Raw genomic sequence first — 17,477 nt, forward strand, 5'->3', positions numbered from 1 at the left:
AGACTATTGTCAACTGGCTCTGATTTCAAGAAACAGACTCTGCTTTTAAACCGTTTGTTCTTGTATTTTCTTCCCTCAAATCAGTCCGACTTTCTCTCTCTCTCAGACATTCAGTCTTTATTTATTTATAACCTATTTCTGCGGCTCTTGTAACACTGAGGAAAGGGAAGGAAATAATCAAAACATGTGAATAACAAAATAGAAATGGTCACTGAGGCCCTCGCTGGGTCCTGTTGATGGGGGGGTGCAGTTGTCCCAGTGCGTCTGCCTGCCTCTCTCTCTGTGCCTCTCCCAAAGCCCCTTCTGCTGCCAGTCCGATATTATGATTATCAGTAATGATAATAAGTTATCGAGGCTCGTTGGGATTCCTTTTCCGGGGTCTTCGCAGTTTCGGCTGCACCGCCCGGACGGTACACAGAGTACGGCTAGTTTTGGCCAACTAGCCGGCCCCGTGTGTCCCGAATCCACGCGAGATTTATTGCGACGGCCATCAATCATTAGAACATTACATTATTTGTCATTTAGCAGATGCTCTTATCCAGGGCGACTTACATTTGTACTCATTTATACAGCTGGGCATTTTACTGGAGCAATCTAAGTGAAGCACCTTGTTCAAGGGTACAACAGCCCTAACCACTACTCCACAGTGCTGCCCGAATATAAACATAAAGTGTACAATGGAGAGGAGGCCATTGGCCCCATCGTGCTCGTTTGGTGTCCATTAATAACTAAGTGATCAAGGATCCTATCCAGTCTGTTTTTGAATGTTCCCAAATTGTCTCTTCAGCCACATCGCTGGGGAGTTTGTTCAGATTGTGACGCCTCTCTGTGTGAAGAAGTGTCTCCTGTTTTCTGTCTTCAATGCCTTGAAGCCCAATTTCCATTCGTGTCCCCGGGTGCGAGTGTCCCTGCTGATCTGGAAAAGCTCCTCTGGTTTGATGTGGTCGATGCCTTTCATGATTTTGAAGACTTGGATCAAGTCCCCACGTAGTCTCCTCTGTTCCAGGGTGAAAAGGTTCAGTTCCTCAGTCTCTCAGTAGGACATTCCCTTCAGGCCTGGAATAAGTCTGGTTGCTCTCCTCTGAACTGCCTCTAGAGCAGCGATATCTTTCTTGAAGTGTGGAGCCCAGAACTGCACACAGTATCCAGATGAGCTCTAACTAGTGCATTGTACAGTCTGAACATCACTGCCCTTGTTCTCAATTCTACACTTTTGACAATATACCCTAACATTGTGTTTGCCTTTTTTATTGCTTCCCCACACTGTTTGGATGGAGAAAGTGAGGAGTCCACGTAGACTCCTAGGTCTTTCTCATGCGTTACTTCATCTAGTTCTATTCCTCCCAGGAAGACTCGTGGGGAAACTTCACTAAAGCCGCCCTCTCTCTCTCCCCAGGTGAACTCGTGGAGCGGGTCCCTAGAGATCGGCGTGACGGCGCTGGACCCGGCGGGCCTGGATTTCCCCAGCAGCGCCACGGGGCTCAAGGGCGGCTCCTGGATCGTGTCGGGCTGCTCGGTGCTGCGGGACGGCCGCTCCATCCTGGAGGAGTACGGCCGCGACCTGGACCAGCTGGCCGAGGGCGACTGCGTGGGCATCCAGCGCAGCGCCCGGGGGGACCTGCACCTGTGGGTCAACGGCCAGGACTGCGGGCCCGCCGCCTCCGGCCTGCCCCCCCGCCTGTGGGCCGTGGTGGACCTGTATGGCAAGTGCACCCAGGTCACCGTGGTGAGCTGTGAGCCGCCCCCGGCCGAGGCGCCGCCGGGTCCCAGAGCGCCGGAGCTCAGGGTGATGGAGCGGGATGAGGACGAAGAGGAGGAGGAGGAGGAGGCGGAGGGGCCGGAGGAGGAGGACGAGGACGAAGAGGAAGAGGATGGGGGGGGGACGTTGGCCACGGTGGCCCGGGAGAGAGAGAATCACCGGGAGAGGGAGCGGGAGAGGGAGAGCGATGGGGCTGCCGGCGCCGTGGAGGAAGGTAAGGAAGGCGAGGGGTTTCGTTGGGGTTGGGGGGGAGGGTGCTGGTTTGGTAAATGTGTTCGTCTGTTCCCTCCCCTGATCTCACCCCTCCGTCTCTCTGTTTCTCTCTCCCCCACCACACCCCTGCTTCCCTCTCTGTCATCCCCCGCTCTCTCTCCCTCCACACTCCTCCCTCTCTCTGTCGCCGCCCCCCCCTCCTCACAGCGTTCCCCGAGCTCTCGTGCAGTCAGAGCCGGCCGGATAAGTTTCCCAGCACCCTAGAGACGGAGAGCGGTGAGGCCCCGCTCCGGCCCCTCCCACCTGGGCACGGCAGCGATGGGGGGGACCCTTATACTGCCCTATAAATATAGACACATATAATTAAACACTGAAAACATGAAAACATCTGTTTTACATCCCGTCGGGTAATCTTTAACACATAACCGTTTAATTATTGACTCCTCGTGACCTTTGACCTCCACTAATTGGACGTTCTGAGACGTAAACTTTTTCCTTTTAATAACATTTATTTAAAATGTATGATTCAGGCCATTTACATGAAAAAACTTTCTCTCTTTCTCTCCCACTGCTTCTCTCATTCTTACTTACACTCTACCTGAAAAACGCATTCTCCCCCTCTCCCTCTAATACTCTCCCCCTCTTACACCCTCCCCCTCTCTTTCCCTCTCCCTCCTGCCCTCTCTACCCCTCCTTCCATCTTCCTCCCCCCCTCTTCTTCCCCCTTCCTTCCCCTTCCCCTCTCCTCTTCCCTCGCTCAGTGCTGACGGAGCAGGAGCTGTCAGACGTTTTCAACAACGCCATCCTGTCTGCCTACCGCCAGGAGGGTGGCAGGACGCCACAGGGGGACGGAGGGGGAGGCGGCAGCGAGAGCGGGACCGGGGAGGGGGAGGGCAATGGCGGGGGCAGCGGCGGCAGCAGCCCGGCACCCCCCCTCAACCCCGGGGCCGGCGGCCTGGCGTCACTGGGGGCGGGGCCGGCCGGCATGATGACCAACGACGCACTGCTGTTCCATGAGAAGTGCGGCACGCTCATCAAGCTCAGCAACAACCACAAGACGGCCGAGCGGCGGCGGCCGCTGGACGAGTTCAACAACGGCGTGGTGATGACCAACCGGCCGCTGCGGCACAACGAGATGTTCGAGGTGCCGCCCCCGTCCCCGGCCCCGTGGCTGCCCTCCCTCTCTTATCTCTCCTCCATTGTCCTGTCTCGCTCTGTCTATCTCTGTCTCTCTCTCTGTCCCTGTCTCTTTCCCTGTCTCTGTCCCTCTCTTTTTCTGTCTCTCTGTATCCCTCTCTTCTCTCTCCTCCGTTGTCCTGTCTCACTCTATCTATCTCTGTCTCTCTCTGTCCCTGTCTCTTTCACTCCCTCTCTCTCTGTCCCTGTCTGTGTCCATCTCTCTCTCGCTCTGTCTGTCCCTGTCTCTCATCTCTCCTCCATTGCCCTCTCTCTCCTTTTTCTCTTGTGTTTCAAACCTCACTGGCTTTATTAATTTTTCCCCCTCTCCTCTCTTTCCTACTCTCCCCCCCCCCCCCACAGATCCGGATCGACAAGCTGGTGGACAAGTGGTCGGGCTCCATCGAGATCGGGGTGACCACCCACAACCCCAACAACCTGGACTACCCTGCCACCATGACCAATCTGCGCTCCGGTACGGCAGCACGACCCCCGGCCCCCCGTACACACTGACACACACACACACTCTCTCACACACACACGCACACACTGACACACACACACACACGTTGAGTACCTGAGGGGCCCAGAGTGGCGGCTCTCGCAGTGTGTGTGTCGTTTGTTGCAGTGTGTGACTACAGTGTTGTCCCCAATGTCTCTCTCAGGCACCATTATGATGAGTGGGTGTGGGATCCTCACCAATGGCAAGGGGACCCGCCGGGAGTACTGTGAGTTCAGCCTGGACGAGCTGCAGGTGAGCCCTCTCCCTCTCATTCGTTCTCTCCCCCTTTATCTATCCCTCATTCTTTCCCCCTCTGCCCACTCTCTCCCCCGTTGTCTCCTTGGATCGTTTCTCATAGTGGATGTTCTTGTCTCTCTCTCTCTCCTCTGAATTATGGACATTCGCTGCCCCCCCCCCTCTCTCTCTCTCTGTGTGTGTGTGTGTGTGTGTGTGTGTCTTCGTCTTCTCCAACCACCCTCTTGTGGTCACTAGTGTCTCTCCCATCTCCGTCTTTCCCCTCTCTCTCTTCCTCTCCTCCCCCCTTCTCTCACCTCTCTCCTCTCTCCCTCTCCCCCCTAACCTCTCCCTTCTCCTTCCTCCCTCCCGTCTACCTCTTTCCCCCCTCTCTCTCCTCTCTCCCCCCAACCTTTCCCCTCTTCCCCTCTTTCCCTCTCTCCCGTCTACCTCTTTCCCCTCTCTCTCCTCTCTTCCTCTCCTCCCCCCTCTCTCCTTTCATCCCTCACTCTCCCCCCTCTTTCCATCTCTCCTCTATCCCCCTCCTCCCCCTCTCCCTCTCAAATTCAAAATGTACTTTATTGGCATGACAAGCATGCTCCGGTATTGTCAACACGTTTAAAAGAACAACACATGGTACAGTAACAAAACAGAAACCACCCTCTCTCTCTCTTCTCCCCCCCCCCTCTCTCTTTCTCTGTGCAGGAGGGGGATCACATCGGCTTGATGAGGAAAGCCAGCGGTGCTCTCCACTTCTACATCAACGGCATCGACCAAGGTGAGAACTAACTTTGTGTCTGTGCAGCCCCTCCTACAGTCCCGTGCCCCCGTGCCTGTCCCTCACTGGCTCTGTCGTTGTGCCCAGGCGTAGCGGCCACCCAGACTCCCGGCACAGTGTACGGCGTGGTGGACCTGTATGGCATGGCGGTGAAGGTGACCATCGTCCACAACCACAACCACAGCGACCGGCTGCGGCGCAACAACGCCATCATGCGGGCGCTGTCCCCGGACGTGGGCCGCCCCCGGCCGGCCCTGCAGCTGGGCGCCGCCGACGCCGAGGGGCCCGACCGGCTGCTCTTCCACCCCAACTGCGGCCAGAAGGCGGCCATCATCAGCGAGGGCCGGACGGCGCTGCGGCCTCAGTGAGTCCCTCGTCTCGCCCTGCCGAGCCCGGCCTCCCTGATCCGTGTCCCTTCCTGTTCCTCACACGCACACACACAATGGCTAGAGGGCGTTCAGTTAAACCCATCTGCTTTTTTGTCGGGCAGCGCGACGGACGACTTCAATCACGGCGTGGTCCTGAGCAGCCGGCCCCTGCGCTCCAATGAGGTGTTCCAGGTGCGCATCGACAAGATGGTGGACAAGTGGGCGGGCTCCATCGAGATCGGCGTCACCACGCACAACCCCGCCTATCTGCAGCTACCCTCTACCATGACTAACCTGAGATCAGGTACCTGGACAAGCCCACAACTCCTGCTTCCCCCCGAGTCAGGTCAGCCAATAGGAGCAGGGTTCTCGCCCCACCTCTGAGTCAGGTCGGCCAATAGGAGGAGGGTTCAAGACCCACCTCTGAGTCAGGGCGGCCAATAGGAGCTGGGTTCTCGCCCCACCCCCGAGTCAGGTCGGCCAATAGGAGGAGGGTTCAAGACCCACCTCTGAGTCAGGGCGGCCAATAGGAGTGGTTAACCAAGCAGAGCAGAGAGTCACTCTATCACTTTTTCTGCCTCCCTCTCCTCTTGTTCAATTTTGAATCTATCTTGTCTTTCTAACTTGCTCTATCTCTCTCCCTCTCAGGTACATGGATGATGACAGGGAATGGAGTGATGCACAACGGCACCACCATCCTGGACGAGTACGGGCACAACCTGGACAGACTGAAGGTGAACGCCCATCCCCCTTGTTCGGTCTTCCGCATTCTGTAGTGTCCTCATCTGTGTCCCCTCACTCGTTCTTTCTCTCCCTCTCCCTCTGTGCTTTGTAGTGTTCTCACTCAGTCCTCTCTCTCTCTGTGCAGGCGGGGGACACTGTGGGCGTGGTGCGCAAGGACGACGGCAGCCTGCACTTCTTCGTGAACGGCGTGGCGCAGGGCCCGGCCGCCTGGAACGTGCCGCCCAGCGTGTATGCCGTGGTGGACCTGTACGGCCAGGCGGCCCAGGCCACCATCATGGACGACATGGGTGAGCCCCCACCCCTCCCATTGTTTACCACAGCCCCCCCCACCCTCCTGTGCAGTGTTCATTTCATCAACGAAAACTATGACTGAAAATATTCGTCAGCGACCTGTTTTCAGTGACGAGAACGAGACGACATGCTGTGAAAAGACCATAACTAAATAAATGTCTTCTAATTGTAGTTGACTAAAACGTGACCAAACGAAAACTCGGCACAAGCCTAATGGACAGGAATGACAGTTTTGCGAGGCGGCCGGTGAAGGAGCTGTTTAATGGTCCAATCATACTCATGCCTTGACTGTCACCGCGGTCGTGTAGCGCAGCTAATCGCAGTTCTGCGCAGATCTGCGCTGCTCCGCCAATGGGGAGCGGTGGGATCCTGCAGATCTGTGCAGAACCGCGGAAATGTGCGCAACACAATGGGACCCGATTGTACCCGAGCGTGTGTTGCGCTAAACGCTCAATGGCTTGCTGTGGTTCACTGTCTTGGGCTCAACGTGAAGCTGATGCAGATTGTGTGCAGTTATCACTCTGTGCTTTTGTGTGCAGAACTGCTAATGCGGGATCTAAGGGTTAACTCATGAAGCGCAATCCACACTTGGCTACAGCAAAAGCCATTTGAAATGTAAATCCTGTCAGCGAATGTGCGTACTGGACTATACAAATACAAATGGCATGATTATGTTTGACTTGTTACCTAAATAACACGTGCATACATGGAAAATGAAAATGCAGCTGTGGGATTACGTTTGCATTTGAATGAAGTCCACTATATGCTTCCATACTGTTCTTGTAACTCAATTTCAAAAGAGGCTTCAAACTTAAAATCTATATGTTTATGTTTTGCATCCATCCACTAATTGATGTAAACACCTGGCATCAGACATAATGCATAATGCTGATAATGAAGTCAAAATAAAATACATGGACTAAAATAAATGTGACTAAAATTACATTGACTAAAACTAGACTAGAGTTTTCGTCTACTAATATTACCTAAAACTAATGAAAGATGGAATGACTAAAACGGATAAGCATTTAAAATAGCTGCCAAAATGAACACTACTTCCGTGTAACGCACACACCTCCACAAGGCCCGGCATCCAAACTATCGTATCTCTCTCCCCACCTCCAGCCGACCTCCCCCCGCTGCCGGACGACACCTCGGAGGGCAACAACCAGCTGTCCCCCAGCAGCCCCTGCTCCGTGGTGTCGGCCAGCGACCTGCGCTTCCACCACCTGCACGGCAGCAACGCCGTCATCACCAACAGCGGGCGCACGGCGCTGCGCCAGAACTGCCGCAGCGAGTTCAACGACGCCATCGTCATCTCCAACAGGTGCGGCTCCGTGGCGTCCCGCTGGAACCAGCCCAGCTCTTGGCTCCTTAATTGGTCCAATTAAACAATGAACGGGATGAATGAAGGTCAGGGGGTGGGAAGAGAGCTGGGGAAAGGACAGCCAGGTGAATGTGCCTCTCCCCCCAGGTGTCTGCGGGACGGGGAGCTGTTCGAGATCGTGATCCAGAAGATGGTGGATCGCTGGTCGGGGTCCATTGAGGCGGGTGAGTGGGTTGGGGCTGGGGGGTGGCGGGGGGAGTGGGGCAGCTTTAGTCTGAATCACTAACGAGCGCGCGAGCCTGTCTGCCTCCAGGTGTGACCGCTATCCGGCCAGAGGACCTGGAGTTCCCCAACACCATGACGGACATCGACTACGACACCTGGATGCTGAGGTAGGGCCCGGTGGACCGCGGTTCCGATTGAGTGCTTCATTGGCACAACCGGTACGAGGATTGACAATTTCATGTGTCAGATTCACAAATAAATAAAATGAAGAGGAATGATTGAGTAGAACACGATAGTAAAAATAATTGATTTAAATAGATAAATACTACCGTCAATCTCTCCTCTTCCACGTCTCACCTCTTCCCTGTTTCTCCCTCTCTCGTCTTCCTTGTTTCTCCGTTTCTTCTCGTCCCCGTTTCTCCCTCTCTCCTTCTCCTCTTCCATATTTCTCCCGGTCTCTCCTCTTCTCCCTGTGTCGCTCTCTCTCCTCTTCCCCGTTTCACTGTCTCTCCTCTTACCCCATCTCTCTCTCTCTCTCTCTCTCCTCTTCTCCCCGTTTCACACTCTCCTCTTCTCCCCGTTTCACTCTCTCCTCTTCCCCATCTCTCCTCATCTCTCCTGTTTCCCCCGTCTCTCCTCGTCTCTCGTTTCCCCCTCTCTATCCTCTTCCCCCATCTCTCCCCGTCTCTCCTCTTTTCTTCCCCCCATCTCTCAGCGGCACGGCGATCATGCAGGACGGCAACACCATGCGCAACAACTACGGCTGCGACCTGGACTCGCTGACCACGGGCTCCCGGATCGGCATGATGCGCACGGCCGCCGGCGACCTGCACTACTACATCAACGGCCTGGACCAGGGCGTGGCCTGCTCGGGCCTGCCGCCAGGTAAAGGTGAATGGAACCAGTTTACTCACCTCACCCCCCACCCCCCACACACCACCCACCAACGATTGACCGGAAACGGCATCCCACCAATTAAGAACTGTGATTGGCTGATTGGGTAACGATTTTAATTAAACGTTGAAATCTTTCAATATCTTAAAAATAGACCTTAAAAATAATCTGTATCCTTCAATTTCTGGTGAACCCGGATAAACCCCTCTTCCCTCCCTCTCTCTCTCTCTCTCTCTCTCTCTCTCTCAGAGGTGTACGCTGTGATTGACCTGTATGGTCAGTGCGTACAGGTGTCCATCACCTCCTCCTCTGGCCCGCTGGACAACAGTCTGTCCACCAGCAACATCACGGAGAAGAGCTTCCCCATCCACTCCCCAGGTACTCGCTCACTACTCACTCGCTCCTCCTTCACTCTCGCCCACACAATCACACTGATCCTCCGTGAACTTCACCCTCTCTCTCTCTCAGTGGCCGGCGTGGCCCACCGGCTCCACAACAAGCACGGAAAGAACGTGGTCCTGCAGAAGGACGGCTGCCAGGCGCTGAGGGTGGGCAGCTACTCCCACGGCATCGTCTTCAGCACCAAGGAGCTCAAGACCGATGAGCTGTTTGAGGTGAGTGCCGGGCCGGGCCGTGTGATAGTGTGTGCGTTTGTGTCAGTGTGTGAGTGTGAGTGTGTGTGTGTGTCTTCTCCAACCACCCACTTGTGGTCACTAGTGTCTCTCACCTCTCCCCTCTCTCCCAACTACCTCTTTCCCCTCTCTCTCTCCCTCTCATCCCCTGCCTCTAACCTCTCCTCTCTCCCATTTATCTTTCCCCTCTCTCTATCCTCTCTTCCTTTCCTCCCCCCTCTCTCCTTTCATCCCTCTCTTCCCTCCCCTCTCCCTCACCTGCCCTCTCTTTCCTCTCTCCCCCTCCTCCCCCTCTCCCTCTCAAATTCAAAATGTGCTTTATTGGCATGACAAGCATGCTGCGGTATTGCCAACACGTTTAAAACAACAACACATTGTACAGTATCGAAACAGAAACCACCCTCTCCCTCCCTCCCTCCCCCCCTCCAGGTGAAGATCGACGAGGTGGACGAGCAGTGGTCCGGCTCCCTCCACGTGGGGCTGACCACGCTGCAGCCCCCCGACCTGCCCTGCCCGTTCAGCGGCCTGTCCCCCTCGCTGCTGGAGCTGCGCACCAAGGTCACCTGGCTGGTCACGGGCTCGGAGGTCCGGCGCAACGGCGTCCTGCAGAAGCAGAACTATGGCTGCTCGCTGGACCGGCTGGGGGTGAGCGGACTGTGGGGGGCGGCCGGGTTGGGGGGCGTGTCCTTGTCTGTTCTGGTGTGTCCCTGTGTGTCCCTTTTTATCCCTGTGTGTCCTTGTCTTTGTCCTGGTGTGTCCCTGTGTGTCCTTGTGTGTCCTTGCATCTCTTTGTCTTTGCCATGGTGTGTCCCTGTGTCTTTGTCATGGTGTGTCCCTGTGTATCCTTGTCTTTGTCCTGGTGTGTCCTTGTGTGTCCCTGTGTGTCCTTGCATCTCTTTGTCTTTGCCATGGTGTGTCCCTGTGTGTCCTTGTCTTTGTCCTGGTTTGTCCCTGTGTGTCCCTGTGTGTCCTTGTCTTTGTACATAACACATGAGATCAAAACTGAATGGGATAGTACTACAGCACTGGTCCCCAACCCTGGTCCTGGAGAGCCCCTATCCAACAGGTTTTGGAGGTCACCCTTCTATCACCAATTTATAAACACCTGGAAGTTTTTAATTTGCGTCCTTGTCTGTCCCTGTTTTGTCCAGGTGGGGAACCGCGTGGGCGTGAAGCGCTGCAGTGACGACTCCATGCACATCCTGATCGACGGGGAGGACATGGGCCCGGCCGCCACCGCTGTCGCCAAAGTAAGGCCCCCTGTCCCCCTCACCCGGCCCCTGGATCCACCCGCCTGACACGTCCCTCCACATCTCCCTCAACCTGCAGAAGTACAGTCCAGCCATATGTACGGTCTTCCGAGTCTCACTCTCCCCCTCCCCCTCTCTCTGTGCAGAACGTGTATGCCGTGCTGGACCTGTACGGGCGAGTGACGGCCGTGTCCATCGTCAGCTCCACGGTGCTGGAGGAGCCGGATGGCGCCAAGGCCCCCTCGCTCTCCTCCGACAGCAGCAGCGAAGGGGAGGAAGAGCCCATGTCAGTGAGAGAGGGAGAGGAGGGGGAACAGGTCAGACATTGCTGATTGACTGGGGTCGCGCAGCCCCCTTTTCTCCTGTACAAGACGATTGTTCCTTTGTGGCGCCTTCTGTTGAAATCACAGTTCTCCTCTCTCTCTCTCTCTCCTCCTCTACTCTCCCCCACAGTGTGAGAATGAGCCCTCATTGGTGCCCACCCCCGTGACGTTCCTGGAGAACCATGGGAAGAACATCCAGCTGTCCAATCGGAACCTGACGGCGTCCCGTGTTTCCAGCTACAACCAGGGTCTGCTGGTGACCGCCCAGCCCCTCCCCCGGCAGCAGCTCTTCCAGGTCAGTCCCGACCAATCCCTGACTCCGACACACTGCCTCCGACTCTCTAGACCAGTCCCCGACTCCGACACTCTGCCTCCGACTCTCTAGACCAGTCCCCGACTCGGACACACTGCCTCCGACTCTCTAGACCAATCCCGGACTCCGACACTCTGCCTCCGACTCTCTAGACCAATCCCGGATTCCGACACACTGCCTCCGACTCTCTAGACCAGTCCCCGACTCCGACACTCTGCCTCCGACTCTCTAGACCAGTCCCCGACTCGGACACACTGCCTCCGACTGTCTAGACCAATCCCGGACTCCGACACTCTGCCTCCGACTCTCTAGACCAATCCCGGACTCCGACACACTGCCTCCGACTCTCTAGACCAATCCCTGATTCCGACACACTGCCTCCGACTCTCTAGACCAATCCCGGACTCCGACACACTGCCTCCGACTCTCTAGACCAGTCCCCGACTCCGGCACTGCCTCTGTCTCTGACACTGCCTCCGACTCTCTAGACCAGTCCCTGACTCCGACACACTGCCTCCGACTCTAGACCAATCCCTGGCCTTGACACTGCCTTGTCTCTTGCCTGTCCAATTCCTGACTCCGATACACAGTGATGTGTTTGTTTCAGTAATGTTGAGTGTGTGTGATACAGTGTGTCAGATGTGTGTGTCAGTGTCAGTGATACGGTGTCAGTTATGTTGAGTGTGTGTGTGCATCAGTTATATAATATTGTGTGTCAGTGATGTCATGTTTGTGTGTTGTCAGTGATGATGTCATGTTTGTGTGTGTCTGTGTCAGTGCTGATGTAATGTGTGTGCGATGATGTAACGTGCATTTGTGTGTGTGTGTGCAGTTCCAGGTGGACCGTCTGAACCCCATGTGGACGTCCTCGCTGTCCCTGGGGGTGATCGGGAACTGTCCCGAGAGGCTCAACTTCCCGGCCACCGCCTGCTGCCTGAAGCGCTCGTCCTGGCTGCTGCAGCGGGACTCGGTCTTTCACAACGCCCTCAAGGTACGCTCCCTCTCCCTTCCTCTCTCTCTCTCTCTCTCTCCCCCTCCCTCCTTCCCTCCCTCCCTCCCTCTCACCCTCTCTGTTGCACGCCCGTGCCCACTCTCTGTCCCTCTATCTCCGCAGATCTGCGAGAACTACGGGCCCAACCTGGACACCTGCCCCGAGGGCACTGTGCTGGGCCTGCTGGTGGACGCCAACAGCTGCCTGCACCTGTACGTGAACGGCATGGACCAGGGCGTGGCGGCGCAGGACATCCCCAGCCCCTGCTTCCCCATCCTGGACCTGTACGGCCAGTGTGAGCAGGTACGGCCCCAGTCTCTCTCTCGTACCTTCTCACTCTGCTACACTCTTCCACTCTCTGTCACTCACTTTCACTGTTACTCTCCCACTCTCACTGTCCAACTCTGTTTCTCTTTCTCTTTCATCTTTCTCCCTCCCACTTTCTCTCTCTCCCACTTTCATCTTTCACTCACTTTCTCTTACTCTCACTTTCTCTCTCCCACTTTCTCTTATTCTCACTTTCATCTTTCACTCACTTTCTCTCTCTCCCACTTTCAGTTACTCTCCCACTTTCTCTTACTTTCTCACTTTCATCTTTCACTCACTTTCTCTCTCTCTCCCACTTTCTCTTACTTTCTCACTTTCATCTTTCACTCTCACTTTCTTACTCTCTCACTTTCTCTTACTCTCACTTTCATCTTTCTCTCTCTCCCACTTTCTCTCTCTCACTTGTAAGACTGTAATAGTAAACAGTGAGTAAAGGAAGGTCCCTACACACTGAGTAGTAACAGTATGCATGATGTCAGACACCCTTATCCAGGGCAGCGCACAGGTCACACACTGACAAGCGCTCCAGACGTGCAGTGACACAGTCGGCACACACCACACCGAGCGCACAACCGCCCAGGACAGCGGGCACGTCAGTGCCAACACCGAGCCGCGCCGCACACCTCTGTTTGAGCGTGTCGCCCCCTGATTAATGCCGACCCCCAGGGGCCCCGGACTGCGTGTGCCCTGTCCCCTCTGACCGCTTGTGCCTCCCGCAGGTCACCATCGTGACGAACGACGTGCCGGCGGTGGGGGCGGAGGGCAGCGACTCCCGATGCCAGGGCGACATGGAGAAGGCGGACATGGTGGACGGTGAGTCGGCGCTGGCAGGACGTCTCCTTACCGTGACACAGTCCAGGGAGATGTTCTTATGATTATTATTATTATGGGATGGACTATAATGAGGGAAAGGGGGAGAGGGAGGGAGAGAGGAGTGCCAGCTGACCGGAGGTGCCCTCTATTTGTCTGCCCCCCAGGCATCAAGGAGAGTGTGTGCTGGACGCCCCCCCCGGAGGTGAACCCCATGAAGACCTGCGAGTACCAGGCCATGTGCTCCCGCTTCAAGGACCTGCTGACGCTGCCAGGTGAGGCCCAGGCCGTGCCGGTCACTTCCCCCTGTGAAAACATGCAGCCTTTCTGTATCATTTTCTCTTTGTCTTCCTCTTCCTCCCTCGCTCCCTGCCTCCTCCACCCTCCCTCCCCTATTCTTCTCTCTCTCTCCTCCTCCCTCTCTCCCTCCCTCTTTCTCTCCTCCTCCCTGTCTTCTCCTACCACCCTCTTTCCCCTCTCTTTCTCCCTCCCTCCCTCCTAAACCTCTTCTTCTCTCCCCCACCTTTCCCTCTTCTCCTTCTTCAACCCTCGTTCCCCTCTTTACTCCTCCTACCCCGTCCTTCCCCACTCTTATCTCCCCTTCTCTCCTCCCTCTCTTCTCCTTCTACCACCCCTCCTTCCCCTCTTTTTTCCTCCTCCCCCTCTCTCCCCCTCCCAGACGGCTACTTCAACGAGGACGCCAAGTTCAACCTGTGCTACTGTGAGTCGTGCCACAAGCTGCGGGGCGACGAGGCCTACTACAAGCGCGGGGAGCCGCCCCGGGACTACGCCCTGCCCTTCGGCTGGTGCCGCTTCGCCCTGAGGTGACCACGCGCCCGTGACACGCGGCTCACACGCGGCTCACACGCGACCGCTGTAGTCTCGAACCCGTGTGTCCTTCTCCTGAGACTGATACACCCTCCTCCCCCCCCCAGGATCAACCCCCGCTGCGACGTGGCCAACGCCTTCAAGAAGTGGCACATCGCCTACCACGGCACCAGCGTGAGCAGCCTGCGCCGCACCCTGGACCACGGGCAGCTCATCTCAGGTGGGCGTGGCGCTGGGGGGTCCGCGTTGGGGACGGGGATCCCACAGCTGTATTAGAGGACCCCCTGCCCTGCTGGTTCTTGTTCCATCAGAGCTTAGATAAATAATGGAGCCTTAGATTGCATTGTCAGTTCAATTAAGCAATTAAGATCTCTGAGGTCTTAATTGCTTAATTGCTGGACTTCTATCAGAATCACTACAGTGTAGAATCCTAGTTTGGGGAAAGTTCCAGAATGTGTTTGTTCTAAATGTGTTGGAACCCTGTCGGATTCTCTCCCCGCCCCCGCCCCCGCCCCCGCCCCCCCGCAGGCAGCACGTCCATCTTCTCGGTGACCCCGACCAAGGCCGAGGTCCAGAATGGCTACAGCGAGCCCGAGGAGAACAGCGCCCCCGAGAGGGAGGCGCCCAAAGTCAAGCTCTCGCCCACCATGCGCTACTCCGGCCTGGACGTCTTCGCGCCCAAAGTGCAGTGAGTCTCTGTTTGTTTTTCACGTTTCCGTCTTTTCTTTCGCTCCATCCCGTGTATCCTGTGAGGCCCGTGCTTGGCCCACCCCCCCCGATGCCCCCAGGGCAGGGCAGCAGAGCCTTGGGATTGTTGATGACCTCACAGTCCTTTAACAAATTAATTAATTCAGTCATGGCTTCATCGCTGAGAATGCTCACTCTATTTCTCCCTGCCTCTCTTTCTCTGTCTCTCCCTCCCCCCATCTCTCACCCTCCCTCTTTCCTCTCTCCTTTCTTCTCTTTCTCCCTCCCTCTCCCTCCCTCTCCTTCCCCGTCGCTCTTCTTCTCTTTCTCTCTGTCCCTCCCTCTCCCTCCTTCTTCCCTCCCCCCCCCTCATTCCTCTCTCCTCTCCCTCCCTCTCCTTCCCCCTCTCCCTCCCTCCCTCCCTCTCAGATTCAGAGACCCCCGCTCGCACCGCTACCAGCAGGCCCAGGTGGCGTTCCAGGTGTGCGTGCGGCCGGGCTCCTACAAGGCGGGCCCCCAGTCTCTGGGCCTGAGCGAGCCGCTGGACCCGCGCTTCAGCAACGCCGAGATCGAGTGGATCACGAAGGAGGCGGGCGGCACCCTGCTGTACGGGCTGCTGGTGCGCGTCGAGTGACGGGGTTTTGTACAGACTGTCTTTGTTATTTTATTTTTGGATGGGGGGGGCAGGAAGAGACACTGCCTGCACTTTATGTTGGGGAAGCAGGCGATTCGTTTTTGTTTGTTTTTTATAGACGTCCCATTGGCCGACTCACTCGCTCTCGCAACACACACACCCTTCACAGATTCTCTCTCCCTATCACCCTGTCTCCCTCCTTTTCTCCCTCACTTTTTGTCTCTCCCTCCCTCCCTACCCCCCTCTCGCTCTCACCTTCTCCCTCCCTTTCCCCATCACCCCCTCCTTCTCCCTCCCTCTCACCCTCTCTCCATTCCCTCTCCCTCCCTTTCTCTCTCTCTCCCTATCACCCTCCCTCCCTTGCTTTCACCTTCTCCCTCCCTTAACCCCTCATCCCCTCCTTCCCTCCCTCTCTCCCTCCCTCTCTCACTGCCGGGCCTCCTGACCTGGACTGACGGGGTGAACCGAACTCTTTCTCTCCGGACTCGGGGGTCTCCTGTATGTGGGGGGGGCTGAAGAGTTCTCAGCTGACAACAAAACCTCACACGAGCCAGACTGGATTAAACTGGATCGAGGGAGCTCCTGATTGGGCCCACGGACACTGTGCCCCCCAGGCCCGGGGGCCCGGCGGACCCCCAGACCGCCCCGCTCGCGGTCGGCACTTCCCGCCCCACCCCGGGCCCCCGTCCGCCCGCTCTCCGGACTCGCTCGGACTCCATCGTACGTCTCCTCCCCTCCGGCGTCTCTCCTGCAGTCGGGGGGCCCGGTCCCGACGCGCCCCCCACCCTCCAGAAAGCACACCCGGGCGGGAACGGGACGCCGGCGTTGTGTGTACGAGACCGGGACCCTGCCGGGGGTGGGATCGGCCGGGAGATGGAGACCACCCTGAGACTGCGGTCGGCCCCCCCACCCCCCACGCCTGGAAGCCAAGAGTTATTTATTTTTATTTTTTTAACAGTATTTTAAGTTTACAGCCGTATTGACTTTACAGACGTTTACCACTGTATCGGGGCGCAGTCTGCACTCTGCGGCCCGCAGCGTGGGGGGGCCGTCTCAGTCGGAAAGGTTGCCCAAGTGGGTCCCTTCGCAGTGGCCCCGACTTGTAGGCCCTTTTGATACCCCACCATCGCTCCCAGTCTCTGCTGATTACCCCCCCAGCCCTTTAATTAGTTAATTGGCCACAAGTCTGCAGGACCACACTTGAGACCTTTGACACGCTTCACCCTGCGCACCCCCACCCCCACAAATGGCGCTTCCCGTAGCAGCTAGCCGGGTTGAAGGTTTGGGGGGGTTCTGCGGTGAAGGAGAAGGAGAAGACCTCTGTCCCCCCCCCACCCCCACGGTACATCGGTGCGTCCGTCCCAGAGGGCTCCTGGAATCGTCCTCCCGCGCTGAAATGCGACCCCTGGAGAGCGGGGGGGTGTCGCTTCTGTGTTTATCTTTTGAGAGACTAAAGCGGATCCGCCCCCACACCCTCCTCCTCCTCGGTCTGTTTTTGTTTGGTTGCTTCGTCATTCGTCTCCGTGTCTCACCCGTGTCCGTCACGCCAAGTGCTTTCTGGGGGAACGGAGGCTGTTTTTGTCCTCTGGGCTGGGAGGTGAGGGTGGGGGGGAATGGGGTGATGGAGTAAAAAACTAAAAACAAATGTTAGACTCTTCTCCACACACCGCCAACACACGCATTATAATTTATTTGTCGAAGGAAGGACGAGCCGAAATGTGAATCTCCGGGGTGTTCGGACTCCGGAAAGCTGCTTTTCTTTGTATGTTTTTTTTTTTTGTATTATTATTTGTCTTTTTTTTTTTTCTGTCGTCGTCGCTGTTGTTGTACAGACTGTTACATATGAATCATATCTTCCTGATTTGTAAAGAACAAAGATAAATTATGCACATTGTATGAACCCGCCTGGCGTCTGGGCTCAGTCCTTCCCCGCGGCGGTGGGCCGGCGACGGAGCGAGAAGGTGGTGGTGAAATGATCTGGCCGAACGGGAGGGACAGAGGGACAGAGGACGCCTTTACAGGGGCCATTGGGCACCAGGCAGGCGACCGCCACAGCCACCGGGAAACTGATTTCGTCCGATTCGTCCCCTCTCCCGGAGTGTCAAGAGCGGAGACGGTTTGGCACAGTGACGGGATATGTGTGCAGTGCATTGTGGGAAAGAATCGAGGAA

The 17,477-nt window shown here is 56.5% G+C and overlaps 1 protein-coding gene across 6 annotated transcripts in view; it reads left to right on the forward strand.

The window, feature by feature from the left end:
- The window catches only part of neurl4 (neuralized E3 ubiquitin protein ligase 4), a 19,332-nt gene extending 2,121 nt beyond the window's left edge, over nt 1–17,211 (forward strand). Inside the window, exons 2-29 of one of the 6 annotated variants that reach the window (XM_066722560.1) lie at nt 1,397–1,973; nt 2,180–2,248; nt 2,734–3,116; nt 3,512–3,623; nt 3,814–3,902; nt 4,590–4,662; nt 4,750–5,026; nt 5,153–5,376; nt 5,679–5,764; nt 5,899–6,061; nt 7,191–7,392; nt 7,540–7,616; nt 7,706–7,784; nt 8,333–8,508; nt 8,761–8,889; nt 8,980–9,125; nt 9,573–9,788; nt 10,295–10,393; nt 10,540–10,710; nt 10,847–11,011; nt 11,862–12,020; nt 12,144–12,323; nt 13,067–13,160; nt 13,325–13,432; nt 13,837–13,981; nt 14,093–14,205; nt 14,514–14,673; nt 15,102–17,211. In XM_066722560.1, the coding sequence (XP_066578657.1) occupies nt 1,397–1,973; nt 2,180–2,248; nt 2,734–3,116; nt 3,512–3,623; nt 3,814–3,902; nt 4,590–4,662; nt 4,750–5,026; nt 5,153–5,376; nt 5,679–5,764; nt 5,899–6,061; nt 7,191–7,392; nt 7,540–7,616; nt 7,706–7,784; nt 8,333–8,508; nt 8,761–8,889; nt 8,980–9,125; nt 9,573–9,788; nt 10,295–10,393; nt 10,540–10,710; nt 10,847–11,011; nt 11,862–12,020; nt 12,144–12,323; nt 13,067–13,160; nt 13,325–13,432; nt 13,837–13,981; nt 14,093–14,205; nt 14,514–14,673; nt 15,102–15,306 (4,677 nt within the window). In that variant the 3' untranslated portion in view covers nt 15,307–17,211. Of the gene's footprint in view, nt 1–1,396; nt 1,974–2,179; nt 2,249–2,733; nt 3,117–3,511; nt 3,624–3,813; nt 3,903–4,589; nt 4,663–4,749; nt 5,027–5,152; nt 5,377–5,678; nt 5,765–5,898; nt 6,062–7,190; nt 7,393–7,539; nt 7,617–7,705; nt 7,785–8,332; nt 8,509–8,760; nt 8,890–8,979; nt 9,126–9,572; nt 9,789–10,294; nt 10,394–10,539; nt 10,711–10,846; nt 11,012–11,861; nt 12,324–13,066; nt 13,161–13,324; nt 13,433–13,836; nt 13,982–14,092; nt 14,206–14,513; nt 14,674–15,101 lie in introns of all 6 variants that reach the window. The other 5 variants (XM_066722561.1, XM_066722556.1, XM_066722558.1 and 2 more) reach the window with 5 other exon arrangements.
- The last annotated feature ends 266 nt before the right edge of the window (nt 17,212–17,477 follow it).

This window comes from Amia ocellicauda, chromosome 14 (assembly GCF_036373705.1).
Source record: "Amia ocellicauda isolate fAmiCal2 chromosome 14, fAmiCal2.hap1, whole genome shotgun sequence".
NCBI classification, from domain to species: domain Eukaryota; kingdom Metazoa; phylum Chordata; class Actinopteri; order Amiiformes; family Amiidae; genus Amia; species Amia ocellicauda.